This window comes from Caloenas nicobarica, chromosome 2 (genome assembly GCF_036013445.1).
Source record: "Caloenas nicobarica isolate bCalNic1 chromosome 2, bCalNic1.hap1, whole genome shotgun sequence".
Taxonomy (NCBI): domain Eukaryota; kingdom Metazoa; phylum Chordata; class Aves; order Columbiformes; family Columbidae; genus Caloenas; species Caloenas nicobarica.
The window spans coordinates 31,059,661-31,085,479 of NC_088246.1; the positions used below are offsets into that span (position 1 = coordinate 31,059,661).

Below are 25,819 nucleotides of genomic sequence, written 5' to 3' on the forward strand. Positions count from 1 at the left end.
CCATTTTGGATCTAAGCATATGCTAAAAGAAATAGACCAAATTTATGTATTGCATATACATAAATATTAATGTATATAACCTATTATATACAGTGTTATTTACTAAATGAAGCAGCAAACAGCAATTATAGATTGTTCAGAGAGGTCATTCAGTGCTTCCGAGACTATAGCATGTCATCTCGCATGCTCCGTATATTTTACAATTAAATTTTGGCAAACATCCATTAATCAAAAACACTTGACAGGCTTTTTTAATGTTAATGCCATGAACATATTACATACAGTAAGTTTCATCACTGCAAATAACTCACTATTACTTTCTTATGTTTAAGAATAGCAGAGGCAGTTTTTATAACAGTGAAACAAGACAGACTAATCTGTCTTATTTCCAGACACTATGAGAATGTTCCTGTTGTGATGTCTGACTAAGCAAATATAGACAGATTTGCACAGATCTTCAGTTTCAGCCAAATTTGTCTTGTTAAAGAACCCATACCCAACCAGTGTCTTGTGGTGGAAATTTTTCCGAAGCTTATGGCATCCTTCACTTTACAAGAAAGCTACAAACACAAACAATTACGATTTGCTCTGCCAACTCCCATTGCTTTGAAGAAAATTCCCTCAAAGAGCCCTTTAAGAAGCAGGATGAAACAGAAATAATTAGGCCAAGAATTATACTCATAATCATATTTGTGAAATAATAAAAACCAGTTACTCAAGGAACTCAGTTACAATATCTTACAGATATTGTAAAATATAAGAATATATAACAAAACCAACATTAGCTATATGGATATACGAAGTGGCAGAAGGTAATGCCATATAGCACCTTTTTTGTCTAAACTAAAAATCTGAAGGGAGAGAGACGATGCCATTTATCCACAGATGGGAGCATTTGGGGAGGTAAAAACTGAGCCAGGCAGGCACCGGGGGAAACAGCAGCAACTATTGATCCTTCTTTCAAACTCATCATCTCTGCTTCTGAATTCTTTTCCTCCATTCCAGAAGCAGCATCACCGGGTCAGTGTGTATGGGGTGGAGAGGAAGGCTGGAAATGAGCTACAGACCCCAGATTTGGACTCTTGAGAGATTTCAACCACATCTGAAGGCAATATTATAAGAAATAATCTGCACTCAAATCACAGAACTGAGTTAAGATCTAGAAGAAAGTCCCTCCATGGAACACTATATTTCCCTCTTCCTCTGCTGCTAAAAGCTCTTAGGAAACTCCTTAATGGCTTTGACCAAGCATTCTGATATGCTTTCCTATTTTTTTTATACTAATACATTTTAAAAGCCAATTCTGCAGAAAATTCTTTAGCCTGGGCTTTTATTTTTCTTCTCTGCCTCAGGAATCTGACCACTAGTGTATTCTTTCCAACGTATCACAAGAAATCCTATGACAGAACAACAAGCACACGTAAAACGACACAAACAAATGACAATCATTGAACTAGGAAAAAATGTTACTAAGGAATCTTGACTAAAAAGAGTTGAAAGTCACCAAGAGATTAAAGTCCTGTCAGCTTAAAAGATAAACAAATTACAATTTTCAGGATAAACTACATTTTTCAAGAGCGTTTCCAGGATGACACTGATCACACTGAATACAGAATTCTCAATTTTGAAGAAAAAAAAAATAAAATTAGTTTGGGATTTTTATAGGTATTAAAAATCCCACTTTATTCGCAGTTAACAAAGCAATCTGGAATTTTGTTCTCCTGTTACTGCCCAGAATACTGCAAAACTGAGAATAAAGCAACTACTACTTTTGATATCACTATCCTGACCATATGCACATTTCTTTGCAGTTACCCCATGTATCTCATAGATTTGTGATGAGAAGCTTTTAACCTACTAATACCACTAAAGAATGCACACATCTTACTTCTCTTTCTCCTCTATACCAGAAGAGCTCTTACTTCCCACTCACCAGTTTCTTTTGAATCTCAGATTCCCAGAATATATAAGACTCCAAGGAAAAGAAATGGAGATCGGTCTATGCTTAATATGCTTGAAAAAATCTCCAGTTGCTATGATAAGAGTTCTGTTTCTTCTCAGGCAGTCACTGATAAGTGCATTACAATAATTTAGTGCTAGTTCATAGAAGGTTGAGTCTCCCAGCCTCAGAAAAGACAGGAATTGAAAGGCTGGTTTCCAGGTAGCAGCTGTGACTATGCTTGGCAAAATAACCGACAATTTCAGGTGTCTTCTAATTTTGTATCAGCAGCTGAGGGAACTGGGGCTGTTTAGCCTGGAGAAAAAGAAGGCTGAGGGGAGACCTTATTGCTGTCTACGGCTACCTGAGAGGAGGTTGTAGCATGGAGGGTGTTGGTCTCTCCTCCCAAGTAGCAAGTGATAGGACAAGAGGAAACGGCCTCAAGTTGCGCCACGGGAGGTTTAGATTGGATATTATGAAAAAATTTTTCACAGAAAGGGTTGTCAGGCGTTGGAACAGGCTGCCCAGGGAAGTGGTAGAGTCACCATCCCTGGAGGTGTTTAAAAGGCACTTAGATGAGGTTCTTAGGGACATGGTTTAGTGCTGGAGTTAGGTTAGGTTATGGTTGGACTCGATGATCCTGAGGGTCTCTTCCAACTGAAATGATTCTATGATTCTATATACAGACCAATACCCAACTAAAAGTACAGGGCCTGCTCAGGTCCCTGATCTTCCGATTATGGCTACAACAGGCTATGGAAGTGCCTCAAAATACCTGATTCTGTCCAGAGAGCAGAATGGCTTCTAACACTTCGCATGCCAGAGAGAAAGAGGCTGAACTCCACCCGCGTTAACAGGTTTGTAGGTTATAAAATCTGCCTTAAAAGATCTGTCATGGCTAACTGAAAGCACAGTCCCGTGTCTTTGCAGAGAACAGAAACCTGTCCTTCCCCAATCCAGAGCAAATGTACTATGTTCTGATCATCCTCCACCACATATTGAATAGGATCAATCTCAGATGACTGGTCATATACAACAATGTTGCCTTCTACTTTCTTCAAATGGGTGATATCACAAAATTTCACACACTTTATCTCTTTTGTAGTGAAAATCTGCATTGGTGAGAGCTGATGAATCATGTGCATGAGACCCACAGGAATCATAAGCAAGAACATACAGGAAACTATAAGCCAGCAATTTGAGACACTTGGCAACTTTCACTGGCCTCTTCTTACAAGATTTCAAGCATTCATACAGCTATTGGATTCCCCAAACCAATTAAGCTTTCCCCTGCTCTGTGCTAAGCAGAAGTTAATATTCCTTAAATTATGCGTTTCAGGTTGTGGTGTCCCTAAGAGAGTGATTATAGGTAAGATAAGCCGGCTGCAGGAACTCATCCCTTGTTCCTCCATCTCACAGTGCAGAACTGATGCATGGGGTGGGTGAAGAAGTGACTGAAAAAAAAGGAAATGCTACTCTGTGAGTATATTTGACTTCTTCCTTTCTCCTACTGCAGTTAAGCTGTGCCACTTTATAACCTGTTCTTCTGCTTCACTGATGGCACACAGAAATGTAAGATCAAGAAAAATGCAAGTATGCATATTGTGAGGATGTATGCATATTGTGAGGATTTATGAATTTATGTGTGTTCTGTGCCAACATACACAGAACTCTACATGGTATAGACGTCACAACTCAGTATATCCTGATACTGAGAATACACAAAACATGGTTTCTCAGTTACAAATAGGACATATATCAGTAATGCAAATTCTGCATCCTTTACTGTATTGTGAAGAAAACTGTTCAAAAGCTTTAACTATGCTTATTGTATTATAAAGAAAACTATTCAGAGGTTTTAACTATGCTATGTAATATTTTAACTCCTACCATATTAAGATGTTTGACGAGAACAAATATTTAGACAGAAAAAAATGACAGCTTTTGACTCAACATGTACCCTAACACCAAACTGCAGGAGAAGAGGTCTAACTGCCTCCTCTATTTTCCAAGCTGGTATAAGAGAAACAACCAGTTCTGCTGGATGACATGAAGAAGGAAGGAAAAGAAGCTGTATCATTCCACTTTCTTTCTCCTCACAAGACGCAAAAAAGCAACTTATTAATAGTCTCTTGACAAAAGAGTTGCCGTTGTGGGTGGGTCAGGGCAGGGAGGGGTAGAATAATAACTCCTTTTATTCCTCCCCACCACACTGGCCACATTAAATGAGAACAAGACATGATCCAGTGTTTGGAATTAATCTCCACCCATAAACTCTTTCAAAATCCCACATTCTCTTTGGTCTTTTTCTTTTTAAATTGGTACAAAATATTTCAACAGAAGCCACTGTTTCCGTCATCCTGGAAAACGGAATGTATGAGAGGGGAAAAATAAAATAAATTGTTCATTCCAGCAGACTTCCATGAAATATGGTTTTCACTTGTTAAAGAGAACAGTTCAGAGATAATGGAAAGAGAATTATGTTGAAATATAATTGTCAATCAATTACTTTTTAAATTATGTTGCTGATCTCCAAATGGTGCCAAAAATGTAGAGTATAATCAGCTTTAATCTACTGACGGTAATAGCTCTGGGTTATTTTTGTTTGTGGGTAGGTCCACTTAATTGATTATTTTCTTTTAAACAATTTATATTGACCGAATATCTGAAAAATGAGCTGTTGAGAAGGAGATGATGTTACAGGGCCTTTATTCACACATAATGCTATGACAACAATCGCACGCATCAATGCTAGTGCATTAGTGACGATTACATGACTAGCTATGAAAAGCAATGTTAAAGCACCCCCACTAAAAGTCCAAGTTTTGAAGATTCATTGATTCTGACAATGTCGCAAAAGCTGACTTTTTCCAAAACACGTGGAAAAAAAGGAGAGAGCATATTGAGAGTTAATTAACTAGAAAACATGAATTATATGAGAATGCATAAGTTTTTGGTGTTTAAAATGTATTTCTAATATTCATATGGCAGAAATTCAAACTAAATTTGGAATTCCTCATGGAGATCGCCATTGTACATCAGGGTGGAGTTTGGTTTAAATCGAAAGTCTTTAGCATTTTCTGATCTAAGCATTTGATTTAATCAATTTTGTACATAATTCATTTTGAAAGTTCTAGTAACCAAGTACAATTATTTTTTAGATAAAGCAGCATCTGAATTCTCATCCACTGAGATGAAAGTTTACAAGGAGGGGGAAAAAAAAAAATCACATGCTCGCACAGGCTGCTCCTACCAAATATTCCATATGGCCAAATAATATTTGATCAATAAGACAGACATCTATAACTGCCAAAATTTTCCCTCAGCTAACATGTCTCTTCAAAGAAGTAAACTCAACAAAGCATCCAAAATGGAAATGGGAAGACTCAATTTTTATGCAGTAACTAGAGTTTTAAGCATAATCTTGTACTATCTTCTCATGTTATTATAATAAATTGATGCTAATGACAAAAATAAATCTGGAATGTATTCACCAACCACCGCAGTCTCATCCCAGTCTTGTTTCTGGGCAAGAAAAAATAAAAATGTACTACTGGCAGGTTTTGTTTAGTACATGATTATATAGATGTGTAAGGATATTTTGTTCTTCAGAAAAAAAAAATTTTTTAAAAATACATATATATATATATACACACACATAAAACCACCACCAGACCACACCCAGTCATAATTAAATACTCTGGGTGAGGCACTTGAACATGTCTTTCCTGATTCAGCCTGAGTAAACCTACAGTAAATTAAACATGTTTAGAAATATAAACCAGAAACTAACAAAACTAATGAAAATCAGGCTGTTCTAGAGCTTTGTCACTGCCTGCAATTTCTAGATAACATCCTTTGTAGGTAAATAAAATATCCCTGCCCTGTCTCTGACCAGGCAACATAAACACCCGCAGAACTGTTTACAAGCACTACATAGTCCTTAATTACTCAACTGTTACAAAGAGGATGTAAACCAAAGAACACTATAGCACCAACACAGCACTGATTTGATGGCTTCAGAGTTCCCACTGTTAAAAATTCAACAGGATTTCAACAATAAATGCAGTTCTCTTAAGAAAATGTCTTTATTTGGTTTTGTTTCACAGATTCCAAATACCCATTAGCCAAATACCTCTCACCTGTGATTTCTTTCACAGCATTAATTCAGACACATAGTGATCAAATGAAGGTACAGCATAATACAATTAAAATTACAATCATTTAAAACCACAGACAGATACTTTTCTATTGATGTTGAACACATCTTAGTAGTTAAACATTAAAAAATCTATCACCAATGACTAGCAGAATAAATAGTTGTCACTCATAATTTTGCATAAACATTGCACCATTGCATGTATACTGACCTGAAATGCATATTCATCGATGGCAATATAAAAATCAAGAAATACACTAAATGTGACATTTATGAAGGAATTTCTGTGTTTATTTCACCTTAAGAACAACTTAGCTGATATTTCGCATTAATATGAAAATATGAATATAGCATTTTTCATACTTTGTAAGTCAGTATCATAATTGGTACCATATTAATGCTGTTTTCGTGCTGTTAGAGGAGCTGAAATATTGTCAGAGTAGTCTTTCACTTCTCAATAAAAGACATCAGTGTGACCTTCCACTTTTTTTTTCTTTTAAAAAAGGTGTAGCTTTAAGCAGCATACTCCTCTGGCCTTAAGGTCAAGACAGCTTAAAATTCTCTAACAAATTCTATCTAGATACTGATAGTGGTACCCTAAAAAAATAAAAAAATAATCTTTTTTCCTTTTAAAATACTTTGAAACAGTATCCAGTGTACATCAGAGCGGGAAAATAGTCCTTGAGTTAGGCATTAAACACACTATGAGAATAGGTAACATGTAAATGAAAGCAGTATGAGGTTCATAAAGCTTAAACATAAGATACTGAGCAATGCAAAAAAGTAGAGGAAAGAAAGGACAAAAATGGGATCTGAAGGCAGAGAGGGGAAGTATCACAAGGGAAGGAAGACAACAAGGATGGAGAGATGTTAGCACTGAGTGAAGGAGACAGAGGGACCACTAAAGATCATTAAAAATGTTCAAAACTGAACGGTTTTGCAGCAGAAATTGACTATCTGGAACATTTTACGTCTCAGTGCCCTCAACACTTTCCACAGAAAGCAGGCTCACAGCCAGACTGCCAGCATCTCTGCCTGGCAGGCTTCCCAACTCTCCAGCTATCCAGGAAGCTCTTTCCCTAGAAATTCTGCCCAGAGACCCAGAAAAACAGAGTGCCCAGTGTCTGAAGGGTAGAGTTCTCGGCTGGTGACACTCACAAGTTGCTAGTTTTTTCACTTTCGTAGCTACAGAGATTCAACATCCTTTCTTGGTCTTCAGTTATCAACATGCGAGGGACAGGCTCCTCCTTCATAATAAATACGCTATAATTCTCCACATCCTACTAACCCTTCTGCAAATTAGTTACAATTTCAGTTAATTTTGTCTCATCATTTGGTCAAAAGCAGAAAGATGTGGTTTCTGCAGTACCTTTTTATAGAAAATTAAATCTTCCTATCTGTAGTAGAAATCCTTCACTTTACATATTATAATAAGGCAAAGTCTTTATAGTAAATTGCTATCTTCTGTCAGATCAAAGAACATAGCAGAGGGAAACAGCGCAAGAATCCTTCTTTCAACCCACACTATGCATGCTTGAAATTTTAACTAGTTTTCCACTTATGCCAATGGGCTTAAGACACTACTTTTTCTTCTCTTGTTCTCAGACCACCATCGCCCCAGGAATACCACTACGATGCCCCAGCAATATATTTCTCTTCTTCATGATCAAACCACAACGATGCTTTGCAATTATCTTATGATCTACTACCATACACAGCAATTTATCTAACAATGTCAATAGTCCCAGAGTAAACCACGCTGTAATCTGCACTACTGGATTTGTTCCATTTCCACTTACTATAGTCCATAAAGTCATCAAGCTTTTCCAGCATAATATTCAGATTTTGCTCCATTTTAGCAATAATTCCTGAATTTGGTTTAGCGAGTTGATTCTGTTAGTATCCATCTATTTTTGACATGGTTATTAGCAAAAATACTGAGATTAGTCTCAAGACTGGTCCTAGACACACTGCTTTAACCTGAACACCTTCTCTTTCAGGACCCATTACAGTCACTCTGTTAGCTTACTAAAAAAGTAATGTTGGTCATCGGAAGAAAACTGAGCCCTTCTGTGAACGGGCAGGACTGCTCTCAGTAACACACCTCCCAAAGCTCAACTGGCCTTTGACCCCAGAAACTGAGGGGTTCCTACAAAAATAATCCTTTCAGTCTCTTGACTTTTTCATTCTCCTCAAGTTCCATCTGCCTCTTCCCAGAACAGCAAAGCAGGGGCTTTTTAACACCTCTGTGCTACAAAGGAAGAATAACTAGGTCATTTAAAAAACTAGTTCATTTGATTAGTCCTTCTTCCCTAGCTTTTTTTTTTTTCTTTTTTGATCATTGTATTTTTATACCTGCTTTCAGGCTCCTGAAGCTTCTCAGGAAGTCTTGGGTTGATGCTCAGCTCTTTAACCATTTCTCTTGCAATTGCTATAAAGTCACACTTGCTTAAAGCACACCATAAACCTTATTCAAATGATAAAATCTGCATTTTTAAGCCTGCTACCTATAAATGGCATTATATGATTATAGAAACAGTATTTTATATCTCCTTAGTAAGCTGAAATTTCTGTGATAAGTGTGAAACCAGTTAAATGTTGGCTCTTAAATTATTTTTTTGTATTTCTCTCAATTAATGTTAGCAAAACTATGTACTGTGAATGACCAAAATGGAATTGACCTAGTGAAAAAGTCTGCCAGCAGAAAAAGAGTGCACTTTGCTCTCAGCTTTAAATATTTGTTTATTATCTGACAGAACAGACACATGCAGTATTTATTAGTAAAAGTGACATCTCAGTGGAAGCCTATGAAAGATACTACTCCTATGCATAACAAAAATAAAAAATAAAATTAAGATTACTTACTTGATTAAGTATATCTTGTTTCTGTAACGCATGCAAGGAAAGAAAGAACACACGTACATTAGCGCAGCGTCGTAGCACTCAGGCTCTGTTTTCATAATAGAACTATTTTTGATGGAAGGTTAGTGATGCAGATGAACAGGTTTAAGACATTAGACAGAATATCCCATTTTCTTGCATTAGCACATACGACAAGAAAATGGTTCTAAGTCAGCATTCTAGTCTTGATTAGAGAGCGCAAGCAATTTATTTTTAACCATGCAATGACAGATAACCAAGGAAAAAAGTCAATACAATGCCTATCTTTCATCTCTGTTCACTTTAAAAAAAAAAAACAAACAAATTACTTGTTGCCAAGGATAACTGTTAATGAAACAACTTAGCAGAAGTGAATACAATGATAAATTCCGTAAGTACATTAACAACAAAAGAAGGGCTAAGGAGAATCTCCATCCTTTACTGGACACGAGTGGAAACACAGTGACAAAGGATGAGGACAAGGCTGAGGTACTTAATGCCTCTTTGCCTCAGTCTTTAATAGTAAGACCATTTGTTCTCTGGGTACTCAGGCCCCTGAGCTGGAAAACAGGGTTGGGGAGCAGAACGAAGCCCCCATAATGCAAGGGGAAATGGTTGGCAACCTGCTACACCACTTGGACACACACAAGTCTATCGGGCCACACGAGATCCACCCCCAAGGGTGCTGAGGGAGCTGGCGGAGGTGCTCGACTAACCTGATCTCCTTCTATGACAAGGTGACCCACTTAGTGTATGAGGGAAAGGCTGTGGATGTTGTTTACCTGGACTTTTGTAAAGCCTTTGACACTTTCCCACAGCATGCTCCTCAAGAAACTGGCTGCCCATGGCTTGGACAGGCGTACTCTTCACAGGGTAATAAACTGGCTGGATGGCCAGGCCCAGAGAGTTGTGGTGAATGGAGTCAAACCCAGCTGGTGGCCAGTCACGAGTTGTGTCCTCCACGGATCAGTATTGAGCCCAGTTCTGTTTAATCTCTTTATCAATGATCTGGATGAGGGGATTGAGTGTGCTCTCAGTAAGTATGCAGATGACACCAAGTTGGGAGGAAGTATTGATATGCTGGAGGGTAGGACAGCCATACAGAGGGATCTGGACCAGCTGGGTCGACGGGCTGAGGCCAATTGTATGAGATTCAACAAAGCCAAGTGCCAGGTCCTGCCTTTGGGTCATAACAACTCCAGGCAGTGCTACAGGCTCAGGGAAGAGTCGCTGGAAAGCTGCCTAGTGGAAAGGGGCCTGGGGGTGTTGGTCGACAGCCAGCTGAACATGAGCCAGCAGTGTGCCCAGGTGGCCAAAAAGACTAACAGCATCCTGGCTTGTAACAGAAATAGTGTGGCCAGCAGGACTAAGCAAGTGATCATGCCCCTGTACTCAGCACGAGTATGCTGAGGCTGCACCTCAAATCCTGTGTTCACTTTTGGGCCCCTCACTTCAAGAGAGACATTGAGGTGCTGGAGTGTGTCCAAAGAAGAGCAATGAAGCTGGTGAGGGGTCTGGAGCACAAGTCTGATGAGGAGCAGCTGAGGGAACTGGGGCTGTTTAGCCTGGAGAAAAGGAGGCTGAGGACAGACCTTACTGTTGTCTACCGCTACCTGAAAGGAGGTTGTAGCATGGAGGGTGTTGGTCTCTTCTCCCAAGTAACAAGCGATAGGACAAGAGGAAATGGTCTCAAGTTGCACCAGGGAAGGTTTAGATTGGATATTAGGAAAAATTTCTTCACGGAAAGCATTGTCAGGCATTGGAAGAGACTGCCCAGGGAAGTGGTTGAGTCGTCGTCCCTGGAGGTGTTTAAAATATGTGGTGCTCACAGACATGGTTTAGTGGTGGACTTGGCAGTGTTAGGTTAACAGTTGGACTTAATGATCTTAAGGGTCTTTTCCAACCTAAATGACTCTATGATTCTATAAAAACTAACAAGCACTGTTGCAAAAGTCATCATTATATGCTGCTTTAGTTTCTAATAATTTTTATTCTTTTGAATAAAGGTGGGTGCCATATTAATTTTCTACCTTAATCGAAACTCCTATCACTACTTCCCAGTAAGAGGTACTACCTTTAAATTACAAATACAGGTGTATTCTCTGCATAAATCACACTGATTGTGCTGGACTTTTGCTAAACTAGAGTCACCGGACTTATCTTTGATATGTTGACAGAGTTAGAAAATCTTTAAGATCCCTGGAAATCAGAAGGACCCTAAAGAAAGCTTCTAAGTAGTATCAGCACTACTTCAAAAAATGCAAAAATCCTTTGGAGAAGGCAGATGATTGCAACCTGACTGCAAACATTCTGCAAAACTTAGGGCTTCACCTCCCTGGGCAGATCAGACCACCAAATGTGCCTTGTGTCATGCACTCATCGTCATAACTTTCCTGGTCTTTCTGCATATGCACATTTATTCTTTTTATCCACAACCGAACTGTGGAACTCTGGAGCAGTGCCCTGCTCCACTTGCAGACCCCAGCTGCGCTCTGACTGCTTGTCTGGCTGAGACACCTCCACGCACCTTACACTCTCGTTCTTCATGCACTGATAAACTCTAAGGGCTCTAGACAGTCAGCAGGTAAGCAGGTAAACAAGATATTATGGTGCACTTAAACAGATCCCTCAAAAGTGATGATGACACTAGGACCACAAGCAGACAATGATGTGTACTTAGTGCCCGTTTAGATACAGCCTTTAGCTCCATCTGCTTTCCTAATTCTTGCTGGCCTAATCAGTGTTCCCCTCAAAGTCAAATGGCTGAAATTAATTAACTAAAATAAATCTCAACTGATAGAAAGAAAATTTATAAATCACAGCTTTCCAGGAGGCTGATCTTAATCTACTTGTGTGTCTTACATCAGGTATAAAATCTATTCCTAATTACATATTTGACACTGACTTAGAGAAGAAGGTGGAAGGGCAGAGGTTCAGTAGCATTTGTAGAAGTTTTAGTCATCTCCCTTACATTGAAAACAGAGAGTAAAAGCTCCATAAATAAACTCCCTATACTGGATGACCTTCTGATAATCAGATACATCATTTCCACTAAGCCCAAAACCCACTCACTAGACAAGATATAAGATAATGGAAAAACAAACCAGATGACTTCAGGTAACAAGCTTCGAATACCAATAGCTTTTCTTTTGCTATTTCTGTCTTATGAAATCAGCTTGTAATAAAAAACTGCAATATAGAAGCAATGGAGCAGAATGAATTCCTGAAACCTCTAAGCAGGGAGAAACTTGAAATAGGAAGTTCTTAAGGCTTTTTCTTAAGTACATAAATACATCACATGGCTAAATCTGCCATAGCTATATGTCTCACGTCTGTAGTAAAAAACTGGCACCACTTTTTGGCAGAATATTGACAAGATTTGAAAAATACTTGGAGTGCTTACAAGACAGTGATCTAGGAAATAAATGAAGAGCTAAAATGGAAGCATGATGCTATCCCCTACAAAATACAGCAACCAAATAGAAGAGCCGTCTATAATACATGGAACTAAAAAGCTGCACTATGACTGATTTCAGCTGGATCAGTCAGTTTTCGTCGCCTTATTTACAGACAACAATTAATTACTTAAATAGTACATGCAACTCCAGGAGTCCTCATCTGACCAGACACAATCAACTTGCAAATCATTCTGTAAAGTTTATCCACAGAGCAGGTTGAATGCATGCCAAAAATATAGGCACGCCTGTGCAAAGGGAGTTCTGTCTGACTTGGAATATTCACTCAACTGAAGTCCAACTCAGTCCCTTTGCTTCCAGTTCAGCAGCGTATGGCCTGAAACTTGAGCTACTAGATCCAAAGTAGGTTCAGTGCTAGCTGTGCCTTCTTTATGTTGCACTCCCTGAAGTCTAAGTACAAAAGCTGTCAGGGTTAGTCAGCCTGGGCCCAACATTGACCCAGTCGTAGTGAAGAACCATCCCTGCTGAAGACACTGAAGCCACCACAGGGTGTCTGACTTGCATTCTTTCCTCCCGTCCCATCCTGCTCACTGGCTTGGGAGCTCTGCAGCTCTGTAATCCCTGGATGCTTCAGCACACTGGTAGGATTCTGCAAACAAATCACTGTGCAGTTAAGAACTCTGGGAAATGCTATACAGAATCATAGACTCAGCTCAGGACCAACTGTGTTTATTAATTACAGCTTTGCACAAATTCTGCCAGTTCAGCTGGCTTTGGTCAGAGCAGTTGTCCCATCGCTTTTTGCCATGACTCAACTTCTACACACCCCCAAATTGGAGGAATGACTTTGTTAAAAGAGACTAATTTCACAACTTCACACACAAACCCTGATAACTTGATAATGCGTTACCTACATGGCAGTATGTTATTTAAATACGCATAAACCGCGCAATTATTTTGTACTTTAAAAGGTTACATTTCGCAAAACTGGAATCTTGTATGATGACTGAAAGTGAAGAACTTCAAGAAAAACTATGGATAATAAATTAAGACCATTGTATCACATACACTAGGAGCACAAAAAAACCCCTGCAAAAGTTAAAAGTGAAAAAAAAAATTAAAAAGTGACACACATGTCTACCTCTAACAAAAATCAGTTACGGGAGGTCCTACAGCCAATGTTACACTGGAGAATAAATTAGATGATCATAGCATTCCCATCCTTCCCTTTATAATCTAAGATTCTAATTAACTAAAATAATGGAAATTTAAGATGATCATTTACAAGATCAACTTATACTATTTTACTGAATTATTAAATATTTTCTTCAGAAATTAAAATGATCAACATTATGCTTTGCAAAGTTGAGTGTCCAATAATTTTTCAATACTTAATGAGTTATATTGACCTTATTTCACAATCATTCTTGCCTTTTATATCTTGAAATGTAAGATCAAGTAATATTCATAACTGTTCGAGTGTTTTTCTGTCCTGAATTCCACATAATGCAAGCACAGTTAAAAACATTACTATTAGAAACATTACTGAAACAGGTTTTTGTTTAGCTACATTTTGAATCACGCTATTGGGATGTGCTAAGCAGATACAAATTGCAGTTGAGGGTACCAAAATAAAAAAATCTGGCTTTTTCTACCAGCCAAACCAGAATGTTTTGTCTTGTAGTGAATCTGTAGTGACAATGCACACACACACACTTTTTTTTCAGCTGAATTATTCGTCTTATAACAAAATGGGGATCCCACTACCAGAAACAACACAAGAGAAACAGAATTTAAAAAGAAATCGAACGTGAACAGATTTTACTTTTCTAACTTTTGAAACCATACTTAATATTTCCAATCCTTAAAAAGAATTGGGAAGCATGTTAACCTTACCGTAAGGGCTGTTTGCTTTTCTTTTGTGTGTCTGTTTGTTTAAATCTTATAAAAGAAAATGTGGTTTTATGTAAACTATTAGGAAGGGCTGTGCAATGTAATGTTTATGAACTTTTAGCTTTTCAAAATACTCATATTTTTGTTTTCCAAACAGTTTCAAATACTCTAAACAGCAGATTTATAAGTAATCTTCTATTTCAGATGTTTAGATTTGCTACAACATTTGTAAATGTTTCTCCCCACCATTTCTGACCATTGAAGAAAGAAAAAGAATTACCCCTTCAGGATTATATTTTGCTAATACACCACTGCCATGGAATTCTTCTAAGACGTCCTTAATTTTCTTGGTGGAATCTGGATGAAGAATAAAGAGAGAGAAAATGAGAATACAGAAAACTGATTTACATATTATGAACTGTAATTAAAGAAAAAACAACCAAACTGCTAATAGCTTTTCTCAATTCACATTAGTAATTTTCTCTAGCTGTATGAGAGCTGTGGGCAGAAAGAAAATGAGAGCATACTATACCCTCTCTACCAAGTACCGTAAAAATCAGCTCAGAAACCAACATTCTTTGACCAAGCCCTTAACTACTGTTAAGTAGCATATTTCTGGAGTTGTTTGCAAGGACTATTTCAAGTTACTTCTCTTGTCCTTGAAACCTGAGTCATCTACGGAACATGGTCACTCCCAACAGCGCTACTAAATCTCCTCTGGCGCAGCTGCCAGTGAGTAGAGGAACTGTCAGAGGAGCCACACAATATCAAGATGAAGTGGAAACTTGAAGAAAAAAAAACTTTTTCTGTGGTCATGTCACAGAAAACAAATGTTTCTATTGAAACCTCAGTTTTTGCAGACCTCAGATGTTCTAACCACTGCCAGCTACAGTAACTTCAGAACAACTTTTGTCTTACAGAAATGTGGAAAATCCCTGAAGTTCAGAAGCACACAGGTTTAACATTTTCAATTGTTTTTTGTCTACATGCAGAATAACAAAACCAGTTCTTTCTATAAGCAGCCACTATGTAAAAGCTTTAAACTCAGATTCTCTTAGAATACATCACGCATAAAACTATCTTTTCTACCTTAAATATGTTAGCAATACTGTAAAAATAATTGTAACTCAATTTTTTCTTTAAAATGCAGTAGTTGAGTCCATAATGGTCAATGTGCATAATAGCCACAACACTGAAGTAAACCATGAAGCAGTAAAGAGTAGCAGATGCATTAAAGAAGAAAACGGGTAAACTTTATTTCTACAAGAAATCTGGAAGGGAAGGAGAGAAGCAAAGGGTGCATCAAGAACATTTAGTTAGACACAATTACAAACATTAGGACCTAGTCTTAAGGATTTATTAATTATACCAACAAAAGACAGCATCGTAATAGTTCTTAGAAGTTAAAGCAATTCAGCGCCCTAAACCTGACTCTAAACAATACATTTAATAAATTGTATGACCAGGAAGGAGAAAATGCAGCAGTAAAGGATTTCAAAAATAGCTTTGTATCAGTTCATAACAGCTATAAACAAGACACACCAGTAAATTCCGTTTTAAGAGGTGCTGAAGAGGTGCTCATACACAGTTTAGATTGTAATAAGAATGGCTTTTCCCAATGTTTGCCATTTTATGATTTTTTTTTTACATGTAAGCACCCCAAACAATGTGTGGCCTCAATAAAGCAGTTTAATTTCACTAACTGGATGTATTTCAATGTTACTGTCAACTGCAAGTAATGGAGTTTAGCTGGTCTCATGAGCAGTCACAGCAAATAGTTAATTGATAAAGTCATCTATAGTCTTATTGCTGTGTCATTTGAAATACAGCAAATAATTATAGCTTTATGTAAAAGAAAGAAAAAATATTAAAAAGAATAAATCAATATGTTAAGAAATGAATTTTATTAAGAACTGTAATTAGAAGCTGATGAGTTAGATATTTATCAGCACAAGTACACAAATGGATGACTGACAAAAATTTCTTATTTTACTTGGTCTCTATTATTTCAAGATTTTTTTTCAGTTGTCATATACACGGTTGTATATAAAAATCATTGCATTTTATGATAATGAAGTCAGTAACTATGAAAGCGGCAGCGTGAGATCAGTCAATATATGACAGAAGTGATTCAACTTCATCCTAAGAAAGGGTTTTTCTGAACTTTGGAAGAAAGAGGTTAAATACACATCAAACAGAATGACAGCAAGGTCTTCTTACATCCCTTTTATTAGCCAAAAAAAAATCATAAAGAAATAAAATAGAAATGGCTCATTTTCTAGCAGTCTTAAAACAGTGTCTTGAGGTTTTCTCCCAGCAATGACCATGCTTCTTTCATTCATATTTTGCCAGATAAAGCCTATTCATCTTTAAATGAGTATTATGCCTATGCAACTGTAATTAAAACCAAAACCTGTGTTATGTAACTTATTAAAAATAAATCAAATCTTTGCTTTTAATTTTGTTCATACTCTTCTTAGTCAAGTAGAATTAAGACTAAAACATTCTCTATTCCAGCAACAACACAACTATTCACCTCTTTCATGCATGAGCTTAAAGCAATGACATCCAAAAAGCATAACTAATTCCATGCTTGAAATAACTGCCACGCAAAAGGGTCTGCGGATGTAAATTCTGCTCTGGTTGTCCCAGCAAAACTCTTCAAGAGACGTCCACATTCTGGACAGGAATAGTATTTATTACGAGCATCATGACATATATTTCACAGCCAAGGCAGACCCACTTTATTCAAAGTCATTCAATCATTTTATCAGTTCATGTGACAGTATCCAAAATAACATGAATAGAGATCTTTTAAAACGCTCAAAATGACATATCTATATCTTAAGTCAAACACCAAGTGACAATCTTCTGCATGTGTGTTCTTTAACAGTGCTGATATGCCTCAGAAAAATTAATTTTCCTTCCTCAGCCTATAGTAGGCAAACTGGTATTAGGCATACGTTCCATCTTTAATAAGTTGACCTAAAGGGATACGAAGAACAGCATAATTTTCAAGTTTCACTTTTATTTGGGGATCACATTAAAAAAAAAAAAATTAGAAATTCCAATAAAATGTTCTCAATTCTAATTTAAAAAGTCAAGTACATGATTTCTGTGAAAAATAGAAAAAAATTCCAGAGGATATACACAGAAGTAACTTTTTTGCTAAGTTTCCAAACTAGGAAATAGCAATAATGCTATGGATTCCATTACAGTTATTTAGTCTGATCCAAATAATCTACATACCCGCTGGAACATGGTGGTGCAAACACAAGTGTCAAACCAGAACCTGTGTTCTCAGTGTTACCTACAAGTACAGATGTTCTGCATAACTAAGCAACTTACTGCTTTGTGAGCAGACTCGGCAAATTCATAAGCACCACTCGTTAAAATATAAACATGGTCTGAGACTATGTGAGACTGCTCGTATCTGTTGTTCAAATCAAGGACAAATTCCTTCTTGTCCAAGTCTCTGTATTCCAAGCTCTTCTTAAGAGAGAGAGTTCCTAAATTGGTGTAGATATGGCACATAGCCTGTCAACTTCAGTGGTTAAATCCCATCTTATCTGCAAAGCTATAGCTGGCACAGTATGAATTTCACACAGCTTTGAATATAAGGTTTGTTTCATGAAACATTTCTCTTTTTTTTGTTCTCACAATTTTATCATTTTCGTTACTCACTTGCACAGTGTTTTAGGCACAGAAGACTTTCAATTCACTCCTCTGCCTGAATGGATTTAAACTCTTATCGTCCAACCCATCGTTCTGTTGCAATTTGGATAGAATGCAGCAATGTTCATTTAGCCAAGGGGGTAGAAGGAGAAAAAGGAAAACTGTGGTCCAGGAACCAGAGCTTTCCTTGGGTGAGGTGAGACGTGATTTCCCACCTCATGCCCCAGTGAGTTTGGGGCAGAACAAACAGGTTAGGCACGGTGTGGAAGACTGCTAACTGAAAAGCTACTACTAGAACATGGGAGAAGAGCAGCCAGATCCCACAATGTTGCAGAAATCCTATTTTAAAATAAAGACTGCAAAACAACAGTTATATAGATGAGACTTAGGCTAATGTTGCACTGCTTCAGAATAAAGGCAAAACAATTTAAATAATGACATTAGAAATAAGAAACCTGCATATGTAACAGTAAAAGTGTCAAAGTTTCTGACTTTTGTTTTAACTGTCTTTCAGTCCTAACGAAGATACTTTCTATCACCGACGACAAATTTACATACTAAGTTCAAAACCTTTTAAGAGTAAGTCCACATTAAAAATTATGATTCATTTTTTTAAAATGACTCAACTTTAGATCAAGAAGATCGAGTACTCAATTGAAACTAGAATTTGGTGCACCATTTCTCCCATCATCAGAAAACACAAGACTGAAGGAAAGCTTGCCTGGATCACACACTTTGTCTATATTTTCTTCCCATTGTCCCAGAAAAATCTTTGAAAATTATTTTTTTCTTAACGAAAAAAGGAGAGAAATAAAAAGACACACTTATAAGACAACTTACATAAAACTCAGCATAAATCACATGCTATATACACAAAACTGATTTGCAATTTAAAGGGAAATATGCACTAGAAAACAATGATTGGATTATGAGAAATTCCCTTATAAATCCAGATATGCTTTTCATTTTGAACAGAAATTCATGATAATTTGCATATTATTGGACCGTAACTAATTTTAACATCCACATGGAAAGTAGAGTAATAAGTACTTTCTATCTCAATTTCACTTTTGTAAACTTTATACAATATGCAAAATATCACAGGCATCCCAAGACCTACCATGGTCAATTTCAGAATTTATATATAGAAGTTCCAGAGAGATTTTCCATGCATCTCATGATGATTGAGAAAAAAAAAAGTGCAATCTTCAACACACAATTTTCTGCATGCCACCAAAGCCTAGCTCAAACCTGAAAGCCCTGCTTGATGAGAAGCAGGGGGAAAAACCTAGCACTCAGCTGACATCTCAGTTTTTATACCGCTTCTTATTCTTCTACGGACTTTTTTTTCTTTTGTGGATGCAACCATACAAAAAACTTTAAATATATATATATTCATATATATATATATACACACGCATAGCTTTTTTTCCTTTTGCATACTTTATTTTATTCAGAGAACTAGAAAATGCTTTTGCTCAAGCTCTAGCTCTGCTTAATCTAAAGCTTTACTGGTCTAGCAATACCTGTGTGTTAAAAAGGTCAAGCCTGCCGACAAACCTGTATGCAGCACCAAAGGGTAAGAACTGTTCAACTTCCAACAAAACAGGTCATTGCAATAAAAATATGGCTTACTCAGCATGGCTGAGTCTTGCAGCATGTCTGTGTTGGTAAAGGATGCCTGATGGTTGACATTGACCCAGCAGAAGGCAGTAGCTTACAAGTCCTATGCTTTCCATACATACTGCTGCAGTCTCGCTGGCAAGGTCACACCCTGGTTTTGATTTCTGACTTACGAGAGGTCTTTTGATGGAAATTTCACAAAAGAAAAAAAAAATTAAACCTTAAGTGGGATAAACACTCAATTTTGGTTTTCTTGTAATTAGAATTTTAAACTTATTGTAGCCTTAAAAAGAGTGGCCAGGCTGGGAAGGCAATTATTGTCCAGTGGTCTGAAGGAGACCTCCCCTCAACTAGTTGCTACCAATGGTTTGGGTAAGACTCCATAAACTGCAGAATGTGAGTGACTACACCCTCCAGTAAATCACATTCCCACTGAATGTGTAACTGCTTGAGAGAGTCCAGCGCAGAGCCATGAAGATGATTAAGGGAGTGGAGCGTATCGAGTGTCATGAGGATGGAGCCAGGCTCTTCTTGGTGACAACCAACGATAAGACAAGGGGCAATGGGTACAAACTGGAACACAGAAGATTCCACTTAAACATGAGAAGAAACTTCTTCACAGTGAAGGTGACAGACACTGGAACAGGCTGCCCAGGGAGGTTGTGGAGTCTCCTTCTCCGGAGACATTCAAAACCTGCCTGGACACATTCCTGTGTAACCTCATCTGGGTGTTCCTGCTCCAGTGGGGGGATTGGACTAGATGATCTTTCGATGTCCTTTCCAATCCCTAACGTTCTGGGATTCTGTGCATTCTGTGGCAATTAATTAGGAATAAGCTTCTTAGAACCACAAGCAGAATTGGATGATGCTGCCTAAATAAACATGGTGGCGAGTGGCTTCTGCAACAGGGAATGGAGGAGGCAGAAGAAGAGACAGGTGAGGGAGGTGGGAACGGCAGCTCCTGCTGCACAGGACAACTTCTCCCTCCTGACAGCCCATGCAGGAGCTGCCTCTTCCACCTGTCCTCCCTGCTGGGGCCCATCATCACAGGAGAAAGACTGACCCATTTACCCATTGCTATGTACACAGACAATCCAGGACTTTTTGTGAAAAAAAGCAATGTTGATGGCATGTGCCAATACATCATTAGTCCACATTAATAAAAAATGTTCACCAAATCCCACTTCCCTGCAGCAGATGTTCAACTGAAAGTGCACAACAAACAACAGGGATTTGTGGAGGAGTAGGTAGAAGCTTAATTTTTGTCTGCTAGTGGGATGAGCTTTGAAAGGAAGAAATAAGTAAAGGACAAAAATGTACTCTAGGACTCGAGAGAAACTGCAGGTAACTCCTGTGTGTACTTAAAAACATTTTGAGAAGAAAAAAATAATCATCTTTTACATTTTAAAGTGACTACAGCTAACTTAGCTTCTTTGGGACTCTTCCTGACATTCAGAAAATCAAGGCTGAAACAGTTTGAAAGATCCTCAGCAGGCATCTCTGAGAGCAAGGCTCAGGGCGCTGCAAGGGTCCCTGCGGACCCCACAGCTCCTTGGGGCTGCAGGGCAGGGCCTGGCAGCCAGGACCCGCCACATCCCCACAGCCAGGAACAGGGAGCCCTGGGGGCAGCCCCAGGCACCTCCCCGGGGATGGGGCAAGGCCAAGGCTGTCGGCCCACGAGTGGGCTTGACTCTGGAGAGCTGGACACCAGCCCTACTGAGGCGTTGCCAGGGCACGGCTGGGCCCGGGGGCCATACTTCAGAAACAGCTTGCCCTGAGTCCAGGAAGGAAGAGACACCTCAGAAGACCTCTCCAGCCATCAGAGCCCATCAGACAGCTTCAGCCTGAAAACTAATACAAACTCCTAGCAAGTAACTCTGTGGCTCCTTCTTTCCCTTTTCTCATTTCCTGCTTATTTATAGCTGGTCACAATATCTGATACAGGCTGCCAGCTCATAACCTTTCCAGTTGGAATGATGATGAAACCACTCTCTATTAAATGAAGTAATGCTATTGACAACACGTTCCACCTCAAACATTAAGCACTAACTTTCTAACAGCAAAGAATCAAATCAGTTTGGTTTGAAATTAAGCATGTATTATTTCTGATTTTAAGTGGAAATAGGGAAATGGCTTTTAAGTCTGAGAATATTGGTACTGGTTTTGAAATCTACATTTAAAAAATACAGTAGTTCACTTATTTCTATTTTCCCCAATATTATTCTTTATAGTTTTTAATATGTATACTTCGAACTCATTACCTATTTAACCTAAACTTTAATTATAGCTTCAAAAATTATTGAACAATATATAGGAACATACAGTATACTCTTACCTTTCTGTGGTCTTAAACACAAGTCTATATAAAAAAAGTAAATTTCTGCAGTTATTACAAAAACAAGTAGCTCAAAGTAGTAAAGTAAAAACGGCACAGAATTGCTCACATGCCTAAAATTAAATATTTTGCATACTCTGCATCAGAAATTAGAAATACTTTGAAACATTCAAACATGGAATTAGATACCTATTCATATTTTATAGAATTCCACAAAAAACAACAAAAATAAAAATCTGGTAGGGGAACTGTGAAAGCATTAGAATGTCACCTTTCCAAGACTACAGCTAGGCCTAAGATACTTTATTTCTACCTAACACGTTATTCTTATGCCTGATCTTTTTCTGTCGTCAAACTTTAGCTATCCTGTGTATTGCTTCAACGTATATTTACTAAAAAGTGGTACCCAAATTTTTCAAATTTCCACATATATCCCAAATACAAAATTGCCAAATGGGTCATGCAATACCAAGGCATATAAAAATGTAAAAAACTTGTGGATTTGAATTTACAAAACTACTTAAATGATCACACATTATGTGAAATACAGTAACTGTGCAAAGGGAAACTGTGAAATAGTTCAAGCTAACACATTTCACCTGTTGACCATTAGGGTGAGACAAAACTGGGAACATATTTTATCACGATACCCTGGCTTCTTTTGATTGCCTGTCTTTATTTTAAAGAGCTTGGGGGAAGCTCCTCAGGTGGTATCAGCTGCCCTGTGCAGTTAGGGGTTTATTCGTTTTGTTCTATTTCTTTGTCTTTCCCTCTCTCCCCATTTCTTTTATGAGCAGGCTGCTTTAAAGCCCCTGTTTCGTTACATAATTGCAAATCTTGTTCTTCCATTCTTCCATGCACTATGGACAAGTCTTGAAATGCTTTTGTAATCTTGAAGCAGGAAGATTTTTTTTTTTTTTTGCATTTTGCTTTATCATATTTCTTATTTCTAAAGTGTCATATTCATTTTACTCTTCCTCTTACAAAGTTTTAAAGGTTTATACAGTGACAGTTCTTGACAACCTAGGTACTGAAATTGTATTTCAGAGATGAAATTTTAGCTCTCTTGACACTGGAGGCAACACTTTTGGCTTTTACCTAAGACAATTTTCTTAACATACAATAATTTTATTCTTATGAATAAGGGAATATAAATGTTGAATCAAGGGACTATTTTGAAAACTGAAAGTCCAACTCAATTTGGTTTTATTTGTCTTATGGGTTTCTGATCCATTAAGATATGCCTATCTTTCTTTTCAGGATGTACTTACTATTGCAAGGAAATGTTATTTAAAAACAAAATCTGCACTTGCAAACATGAGTCTCTATTATAGTTTATCTTGGGAGCAAAGGCTTTAAAGTCAAATAATTACACATACCATAAAACAAAAAGCATTATCAACACAAGTACACATTGCTCTGGATCTTGAACTACAAATGATGAAGGTTCCTGCACTTTCTGATGATATGTACTAGTAATAAGCTGTTTTACCCTTTGTCTGTTCTAAATACAATCCCTAAATTTTTGTTCTTTGTGATCACATGCTTGGTATAGTAGTGAAGAGCAGCTGAAAAAGTCTTCACTACAACCTGTTCTCCCCAGGACTCAGAGAAACAAGCATTGACAACTTGTATCAAAATTTTTTCAACATCTGGTGGCAATCAAAACTATCAAAAACTCTATCAAGTACTGTATTACTATTATTGTATACTGTTATTTTGGCATGCCCAAAATCCTGTTGCCTGACTAGAGCTGGATGTGGAGCCTCCACATGATATATATACACTGTATACATGCAATGCTGCCAAGAATGTTGCCAAGCAGTTGCATTTTAGTTTATGTATACATGCACATATACATATATGTTCAGTTCGGTGAATTCAGATCAACTTTTGCATTCAGTATGATATTACCTGATCTAATCTCTATCAAATCTCCATAAAAATTAGCTTAAGGTTGCCATATATGATCTGAAGAAGTGAAAGAGAAAAAAGTCTCCTCTACATTCTACACACCTTCGGACGGCATAAGCAGATTTGGCCAGTTGAGGCATTACATAATATTTCATATTTGTTAAAATTATGTTCCAGTTACATAATAAGAAATTGCCTGAAACTCCATGACTCAATACTCCTGATTTTTTATATATATACACATACACATATAAATCATATTGCCTCTCCAATTTTTATTTCCTATGTAGAGGGTTTTTACATTTGTGTGTTGAAAGTGTTGACAATGCAACAGCATTTCTCATTTTCCACCATTTCTGCTAAGAATCTTGCCATAATTCCATTTTGGATATAATATATGAGGACCTGTAGTATTACAGATGTTGAGCCTGTGGAAACATTAATATCATAGAAAGTTTAGAGAAAAAATAAGAGCTGTGCTGTCCACAGGAATGTGCTGCTAAGTACATGTCTGCCTAGAAGTCATAGCCTCCCAACCACTGCGTAATTACAAAGGCACAGCCTGATGCAGAGATTGTCTCCACTGTGGCATTTACACATTAAGCTACCTTATAAGGCCACTGAAAAAGTGTACTGCTAAATAGATAGAATTAAAAAAATAAAACGCAAGGCAAAAAAGCTACAGACTGAGTGGTAATAATCAAGAAGTCTAAATTCCAGGTCAGGATCTAACTTTTGGGATAATATTGTTCTCCTAAAGCCTAGGAGGTTTAATTAAATAAAGGACTGGTAAGAGGCTAGAAGTTTGTCTTAATAGCATATCAGGAAGAATGGGAGTTTTCCTATTTCCATTACTACTGCAAAACAAAGCAGTATTTCTATTATACCTTCACACACTAGCTAAGGTTAATATATATTTATCTTAATGATTGCAAAGCTATTCTGGGAAGTCTGTTTATGTTCATTGCTCTGAGAAACAAATATGTTTCAAGTACTACTTCCATAAATCTTCCAGCTGTGGAGTTCAAGATTTAAAAAATTCTGTTTCCACCTAAGCCAGCTCTGTGTCCAAATTATAAGTTACAAGTTACATAGGTCTTTTACGGCACTGGTATGTCAAGTCTTTATTTTGTTAGCATTAAACACTTTCTCCTATCAATTAACTTCTTTATCTCATTAATTTGTTAAGAGACTTTACAGACAATATTGACCATAACGGACAATACTTGAGAAACAGAGAGAGGTACTATGCGTGGACATCAAGGAAAGGAAAACTCGTAAAATCAGTTTATGCTCCTGCAGAGCCAAGTTCTACTGATACTTGCTTGATGCATCTCAAATCCTTTCCCTTTCACTACAAATGCATTAGAACTGAATTCTCTGGCTTAATTCAAAGGGATTTAATCGTCCAATATTCAATTTAATATCAAAGCTGGAATAGGATAAATCTTTGCTCATTCCAGGGCTCTAAGGAGACAGTAAGCAACAATAAACATTGTAATATAGTCCACTGATAGAAGCAGGATTAAACCCCACTACCGGGACTATTTATGACTTTATGTAATGACATTTTAATGTTAAAAATAGTCCTCAGAGAGGGACAGTCCAAGGAAGACAGCATTTTCATGGAAACTTACCTGGCAAGATAATAACATTGTTCAGATAAGTAGCTCCCTCAAGCAAGTTTATAGAGCTCTCTAATCATCCTAAACAATATGTGCTTAACTAGATAACATAAAGAGTTTAGTACGCTTGGGTTAGTTGCCCTCTACAGGCTTAGAAGCCAAAACCCATTTATTCTCTGAAGCTTTATTTCTTTCTCTGTTAGCACTTTCTGGAATTCTCTCTTCAGCTAATAAAACAAACAAAAAAGAATATATAAATTCTCAGCCATCTTTGTTCTAGTTTTTCAGAAATATCTTTAATCCTAAAATTATCCTATAATCAGTTTTCCAGGGTTTTATCCCATCAATCTGTTCTTACTT

The 25,819-nt window shown here is 37.4% G+C and overlaps 1 protein-coding gene across 7 annotated transcripts in view; it reads right to left on the reverse strand.

Moving 5' to 3' along the window:
* The window catches only part of DGKB (diacylglycerol kinase beta), a 320,219-nt gene that overhangs the window by 273,268 nt on the left and 21,132 nt on the right, over positions 1-25,819 (reverse strand). For 3 of the 7 annotated variants that reach the window (XM_065627601.1, XM_065627603.1, XM_065627604.1), the window contains exons 2-3: positions 14,568-14,644; positions 8,964-8,984 (exon numbers count right to left, since the gene is read on the reverse strand). In XM_065627601.1, the coding sequence (XP_065483673.1) occupies positions 8,964-8,984; positions 14,568-14,644 (98 nt within the window). Of the gene's footprint in view, positions 1-1,080; positions 1,103-8,963; positions 8,985-14,567; positions 14,645-25,819 lie in introns of those variants that run through there. The other 4 variants (XM_065627599.1, XM_065627600.1, XM_065627602.1 and 1 more) reach the window with 2 other exon arrangements.